The following is a 6966-nucleotide window of genomic DNA, read 5'->3' on the forward strand; positions in this document are numbered from 1 at the left end:
AAAATAGGAAGAGAGGCGAGTGAGATGAGGAGGAAGACAAGCGAGATTTGTTATATATCCTAGATATATAGAAGAGTGGCGAGGGAGGCGAGGGAGATTTGTTATGTATCCAATTAATATACATGCAAATCCATTTGGATACAATGTATCTAGAACAAATCATATTTAATTTTGACCCCATTTTTTTGAGATACATGTATTTGAATATATATTGATGCACATAAGATATGTAATACTACAAACTAGAGTGATCTAAGTAATTAGCTCCTGGGATTTATGTAAGTTTCCTAAAAATGAAAGAGTCACTAACTTAAGTGATTTATGAATTATCTAAAAAAATGGGCTTTGAAATTACTTGATGTTTTACTAGTCTCCTTTAATTCATTTTGAGTTTATTCATTGGTGATACAAGAGTTGATGTTCTTGTACATCTCCAATGAGTATATGTTTTTGTACATGGATAACTGTGTATAAGTTCTTTTTACATAGGGTAAATTAACCTATAATAATAATTGTTTTCTATGAGATAGTTCAACTCTTGAAAATTAAAATTTTGAGATATATATCAAGATTTTATGATGGAGGAATTCCAACAAGGCCAATTGTTTTACTCCAATAAAGCTATAAACTTGTAGTTTATTAATGTGCATGTGCAAAGGGAAATAGTAGTTATTTTGCTTATAACTCACCCATATCTAGAGTTAATGCATTGTGCAAGTAGATGTTTTAAATAGTATATAGATCTATGGTGTGTTTGGTATGAAGGAAAATGTTTCAATTTTCTCGTATTTAATTGACATAAATGTTTTCCTAATCAACTTATTTAAATGATTTCTCTTTTTTTTTTAAAAGTAAGAAAAATAATTTCCAAAATCATTTTGAACCTCACATCTCAACTTTTCATCCTAACTTAAGTCTCGGGTATCGATTCTCAATACTAATCTTAGATCTGACTCATGAAATTTAAATAAGAAAATCTTTGACTACAATTTATCTATATGTTGTTTGATATTTTAAATTGTAAATTTTTGTGACTTATATTAATTGTTTTTCATAGTTTCTAAATATGTAAATTGATTTTCAAAAAATTGTATGTCCGAACTCCGTATACACGGCAAAATAAATATCAAAAAGAAAAATCAAGAGCTTTTCTTTTTTGTACTCTCGTATATGTTTTTATCAGAACACTTTCTTACCTTGAAGATGATTTTTTTTTTTTTTTGGGTTAAAGCGATATTATATATGACAAGATGATATGTAAAATCTAATATGTTTCAAGTGGTTATAAAGTGATGTTTCTACAACTCTGTTGATCTATTCCATATCTATATTGAGAGTCAGTCAAATAGTTGGAAGATTTCTTGATACATTAATCATAAGGAAATTTTAATTGAAATCACCTAGCTTTTTGTTTCTGTCGGAATTTGAACTCATAAATTGAGTTCTTGATGTTACCTTTTCGTAAAGTGAATAAGCTATTGTTATTGAACCAACTTTAGAGCTACATAAACTTATGTCAATTAAAACTCTATTGATAAACATGTGCAATCTTAAAGATACATGGCCCTAGCTAATCTTGGTTTTGCTTGAGCAAGAAGTGGTAAGGTAGAAAAATGATTAATCTTAGATGACTCAATTAAATCATTGCATGGTGAATTTGGTGGTAAACTCCAAGTAAATCCTTGAAGAAGCCTAGCAAGTAACATTGTAGTAATTGTTGAGCCAAGTTTCACAGCTGGACAACCTCGTCTTCCAGTACTAAATGATAACAAACGTAAGTTAGAATCAGTGAGAACTACTTGATCACCACCATCTTCCATTTTGAGGTGGCGCTCCGGCTTGAAATTTAATGGATCCTTCCAAATTCTTGGATTCCGGCCAAGTCCAAGACGACTTAATAGCACTACACTCCCTTTAGGAATGAAGTACTTTTCACCGACGATGGTATCAGAGATAGACACGTGAGGAACATTAAAAGGCGATATTGGATGGAGTCGAAAGGCCTCTTTTATGCAAGCCTTGACATAATTTAGCCTTGGCAAATCTGATTCTTGAACCAATCTATTGATCCCAACAACAGTGTTGAGTTCTTCTACGGCCTTCTGCATTAATTTTGGTTGATTCAACATTTCTGCAAATGTCCATTCAACTGCATTTGAGGGATTATCCACTGTTGCCAACATGAGTTCCTGTACATTATTTGTTTGTAAACAATCATATTGTCATGTCAACACTTTCTGATTAGATGAGAATTAAATTATGGTTTTTATTTTATATTTTGAGTTGATACATTGTCTATAAATATACAGTCTATTTAAGGGTCTGAATTAGTATAATTCATTGCCTATTTGGTCAAGTTTTTGGAAATCAAGAGTGTTTAATTTATTTTAGATAGTTAAGGTGTTTGGTCAAACGTTTAAGAGAATAAATATTTTTGAGTAGTATCAGAAGTTGCTTTTCACAAGCTAATTTTTTTTTCTTTCAGAAAACACTTTTAAAGCCTTGGTCAAAATCAATTATTGTACTAATATTGATAAAAATGATTAGCTATATATAAATGACTATCCTTCAAAGTACTTTTCTAGAAGTACAAAACGACTTTCAAATAAGCAAATTTTGAAAGGTTAGACCATAAAGGTGATCACACAATTCACAATAGTTTAGTAATTGAATGTATACTTACAAGCACTTGTGCCTTAATCTCTTTAACATTCATCAATGGATTTCCATTGATATCTTTGAGCATGATAAGAATATCAAGAATGTCCTCTTCCAAAATTTTGTTGTCATTTTTCCATATTTGAATCCTATGATCAACTTCAATATCAATATATTTTGTTGCTGTAGCATAGGCTTTCTTGATAATTGCTTTGTGACTATCCAAATCAAATACACTTAACCATGGTAAGTAATCTGATACACCAAAAGAATGAAGATATTCAAGAAGTGTAAAAAGTGCATCGACTTCTTCTATAGTTTCAAATAAAGCGGATTTCTTGCTGAAAATCATATTCCTAATTACATTCCCACAATAACATCTTGTCACTTTCCTCAAATTACTACTAATAGACTGATTATTGTAAACAAATCGATGAAGGTTGTCAACCTCTTCATCCCTTTTACAACGAAGCCATTGAAATGATGATGGTGATAGCACATGAGAAGCAAGAATTCTCCTCATTTTCATCCATTGATCACCAATGGGGAGGAAAATAGAAGTTATATAGCTATTGCTAATAAGGCTCGCGGACATACAAATAGGCCTGGATGAGAAAACAGAGTCTTGAAGCTTCAAGAACTCGCAAGCAAGCTCAGGAGAAGTTACAGGAATGACATGAACATTACCAAGACGAATGCAAGCAATTTCAGTATCCATTTCCTCCACAATTTTGTGTATCCAATGAATAAATGATGGCTTATTTTTTAGAAAGATTTGAGGAAGGCTTCCAATTATAGGCCATGATTTTGGACTTGGAGGGAGTGGTTTATTGTTTCTTATAGTACTATTCCATTTGTTAAGAAATGAAGAAGTAATTGTAGACTACCATATGAATAAAGTTTGTAATTTTTTTTATCATAGTTTCCTTGTGATTGCTAAATCTTATGTTTTCCAATATTTATAGGCTCTGCATGAACTTGCAAGATAAGGTAGTGTCGACTAGTATTTATCAAATAAAAAAAAATATCATTTTTATTAGAATTGACTAAACATAAAAGTACTCTCTGTCATATAGTTTCAATGTAATATGTGGCCTTAGAGAGGCCATGAATATGTAATAGTTACGTTCCCTTTATATATTTTAAATGGTGTGAATACCATTGGAGTGTTAATAGTGATAAACCTATAATAACTCAAAGGGGAAGTTGACAATATGATATATATATATAGAGAGAGAGAAAGAAATGCATCATTATATAGTTGGCAATGATTATTTTATGATGGAGGAATTCCAACAAGGCCAATTGTTTTACTTGTAGTTTATTAATGTGCATGGGCAAAGGGAAATAGTAGTTATTTTGATTATTAGTCACCCATATCTAGAGTTAATGCATTGTGCAAGTAGATGTTTTAATTAGTATATAGATTTATGGTGTGTTTGGTACGAAGGAAAATGTTTCATTTTTTCATATTTGGCTGGTATAAATATTTTCTTAATCAACTTATTTTAATGATTTCCCTTTTTTTTTAAAAGTAAGGAAAATATTTTCCAAAATCATTTTGAACCTCACACCTCCACTTTTCATCCTAACTTAAGTCTCCGGTATCGATTCTCAATACTAATCGTAGATTTGACTCATGATTCTCAATTCGAGACCCAACTCTCGACTCCCATTTGAGACCTAACTCCCAAGTCAAGTGTTGGGGTTGGATGTCAGGGTCGAATGTCAAAGACGGATCCCGTTTCGAAAGTTGGGTCCCGCATTGGGCTCATGTCCCAATTCAAAATAGAGTATCAATTTTGAGGTTGAGTCTCAAATCAGTGATCGAAAATCTTAAATTGAGTGTCAATGTCAAGGTTGGATCAAGGTTCGGGGTCTTGGGTCTGTATCAGATCTTGAGTTAGGGTCGGGGTAGGGTCAACTGTTAAGGTCGAGTCTCGGGTCAAGTCAGGGTTGGGGTTGAGGCCGGGTCTTGGGTCGAGGTTGGGTGTCAGGGTCGGTGTCGGTGTCTGATCAGGTCGAGGTCAAGGTCGGGTCTGAAGTCTCGGTCGGAGTTGGAGTCTAGCTAGTCTTGAGTCAAGGTCAGGGTCGGGTGTAGGGTTGGGGTCTCAAGTCGAGGCAGGGGTTGGGGTCGGATCTCAAGCTGGATGTCGAGTCGGGGTCATAATGCTGGATCGATTATCGAGGTTAGTTTATCGGTCAAAAACTATTTTCCTATAAAATATTTTCTACTCTCTAGCTAAAAATAAAAGATATTTAAAAAAAAATATTTTTCATTCACTAATCATACACTAGAAAATATATATTTTCCACTCACCAACCAAATATGAGAAAATAAGTTAGAAACCAACTTTCAAAACAGTAAGGACACACATGTTAACCCAATGATCTATTCATATGATACTTTATTAAATTAAGTAAACAAAATAACAATCTTTACATTTATAGGATGAAAAAGCAGTACTATAACTTAAACCACATGGATTATAATATATCCTAACACAAATAATTACACACACTAAGACTTGGACAGATGAATACAAAAAAAAAATATTGTAGCTTAAAGATACATGACCTTAGCTAATCTTGGTTTTGCCTGAGCAAGAAGTGGTAAGGTAGAAAAATGATTAATCTTAGATGACTCAATTAAATCATTGCATGGTGAATTTGGTGGTAAATTCCAAGTAAATCCTTGAAGAAGCCTAGCAAGTAACATTGTAGTAATTGTTGAACCAAGTTTCACAGCTGGACAACCTCGTCTTCCAATACTAAATGATAACAAACGTAAATTTAAATCAGTGAGAACTACTTCACCACCATCTTCCATTCCGAGGTGACGCTCCGGCTTGAACTTTAATGGATCCTCCCAAACTCTAGAATTCCGGCCAAGTCCAAGACGACTTAATAGCACTATACTCCCTTTAGGGATGAAGTACTTTTCACCGACGATGGTATCAGAGACAGACACGTGAGGAACATTAAAAGCCATAAAGGGATGGAGTCGAAAGGCCTCTTTTATGCAAGCCTTGACATAATTAAGCCTTGGCAAGTCTGATTCTTGAACCCATCTATTGATCCCAACAACAATGTTGAGTTCTTCTATAGCCTTTTGCATTAAAATTGGTTGATTCAACATTTCTGCAAGTACCCATTCAACTGCATTTGAGGGATTATCTACCGTTGCCATAAAGAATTCCTGAACATTATTTGTTTGTAAACCAATCATGTCAACACTTTCTGAGTAGATAAGCAATAATTTATGCTTGAATTTTATTTTTTATGATGAGTTAATACATAAGGTAGGTGGAAGGGAATGAGAATGTGCTAGTTAGTTTGGCCAAATTTTGGAAATGAAAAGTGCATATTTTAGAGAGTTGATTTGTTTGGTCGAAATATTTAAGAAGAATAAGGGGTCGTTTGGTTGGGAAAGAGTTATCCCAGGATTAGTTATCCTAGGATAACTTATCCCACCATGTATATGGGATAATGTATCCCATCACTATAGACGATAAATTCTTTTCTAAATAAGCAAATTTTGAAAGGTTGATCAGATAGTCTATCAATCATAAAATTAGCCAAAGGTGATAAAACAACACAACTTTGTTTTATCACATGATTTATAAGTAATTGAATATATATATATATACTTACTAGCACTTGTGCCTTAATCTCTTTAACATTCATCAATGGATTTCCATTTGTATCTTTGAGCATGATAAGAACATCAAGAATATCCTCTTCCAAAGATTTGTTGCCATCTTTCCATGTTTGTATCCTATGATCAACTTCAATATCTATATGTTTTGTTGCTGTAGCATAGGCTTTCTTGATAATTGCCTTGTGACCATCCAAATCAAAAACACTTAACCATGGTAAGTAATCTGATATACTAAAATAATAAACATATTCAATAAGTGTAAAAACTGCATCAATTTGCTCCTCATCTTGTTCTATAATTCCAAATAATGATCTCTTGCTGAAAATCATATTCCTAATTACATTCCCACAATGATATCTTGTTACTTTCCTTAAGTTAATACAAGTTGGTTGTTGCATTGATTGTAAACGAATCGATGAAGGTGGTCAGCTTCTTCGTCCCTTTTACAACAAAGCCATTGAAAAGATGTTGGTGACAACACATGAGATGTAAGAATTTTTTTCATTTTCATCCATTGATCACCACTGGGGACAAAAATTGGGGTCAAGTAGCCATTACTAACGAGGCTCCCAGACATACAAATAGGCCTGGATGAAAAAATAGAGTCCTGAATCTTCAAGAACTCACAAGCAAGTTCAGGAGAAGTT

General features: G+C 33.1%; 2 protein-coding genes across 2 annotated transcripts; both read right to left on the bottom strand.

Moving 5' to 3' along the window:
- Nucleotides 1-1533: 1533 nt before the first annotated feature.
- LOC102605273 (isoleucine N-monooxygenase 1-like) lies at nucleotides 1534-3767 on the bottom strand. Its single transcript, XM_015303478.1, has 3 exons — nucleotides 3721-3767; nucleotides 2684-3503; nucleotides 1534-2189 (listed from the first exon to the last, which is right to left on the bottom strand). Exons 1-3 carry the CDS (start codon nucleotides 3765-3767, stop codon nucleotides 1551-1553), a joined length of 1506 nt encoding a protein of 501 aa, XP_015158964.1. The 3' UTR covers nucleotides 1534-1550.
- Nucleotides 3768-5219: 1452 nt separating this feature from the next.
- Nucleotides 5220-6708, bottom strand: LOC102605603 (isoleucine N-monooxygenase 1-like). The gene is made up of 2 exons (XM_015303477.1): nucleotides 6313-6708; nucleotides 5220-5857 (listed from the first exon to the last, which is right to left on the bottom strand). Exons 1-2 carry the CDS (start codon nucleotides 6646-6648, stop codon nucleotides 5222-5224), a joined length of 972 nt encoding a protein of 323 aa, XP_015158963.1. The 5' UTR covers nucleotides 6649-6708; the 3' UTR covers nucleotides 5220-5221.
- Nucleotides 6709-6966: the final 258 nt, after the last annotated feature.

This window comes from Solanum tuberosum, unplaced genomic scaffold (genome assembly GCF_000226075.1).
Source record: "Solanum tuberosum cultivar DM 1-3 516 R44 unplaced genomic scaffold, SolTub_3.0 scf00431, whole genome shotgun sequence".
Lineage (NCBI taxonomy): Eukaryota > Viridiplantae > Streptophyta > Magnoliopsida > Solanales > Solanaceae > Solanum > Solanum tuberosum.

Bases quoted from the DNA above. Each gene is read 5' to 3' on its own strand.
- LOC102605273 (XM_015303478.1), bottom strand. From the start codon at position 3,767: ATGGCCTCTCTAAGGCCACATATTACATTGAAACTATATGACAGAGA. The intron at 3,504-3,720 runs GTACTTTTATGT...CAAATGGAATAG, and splicing joins TTGAAACTATATGACAGAGA to TACTATAAGAAACAATAAAC. The intron at 2,190-2,683 runs GTAAGTATACAT...AATAATGTACAG, and splicing joins AGATTAAGGCACAAGTGCTT to GAACTCATGTTGGCAACAGT.
- LOC102605603 (XM_015303477.1), bottom strand. From the start codon at position 6,648: ATGATTTTCAGCAAGAGATCATTATTTGGAATTATAGAACAAGATGAG. The intron at 5,858-6,312 runs GTAAGTATATAT...AATAATGTTCAG, and splicing joins AGATTAAGGCACAAGTGCTA to GAATTCTTTATGGCAACGGT.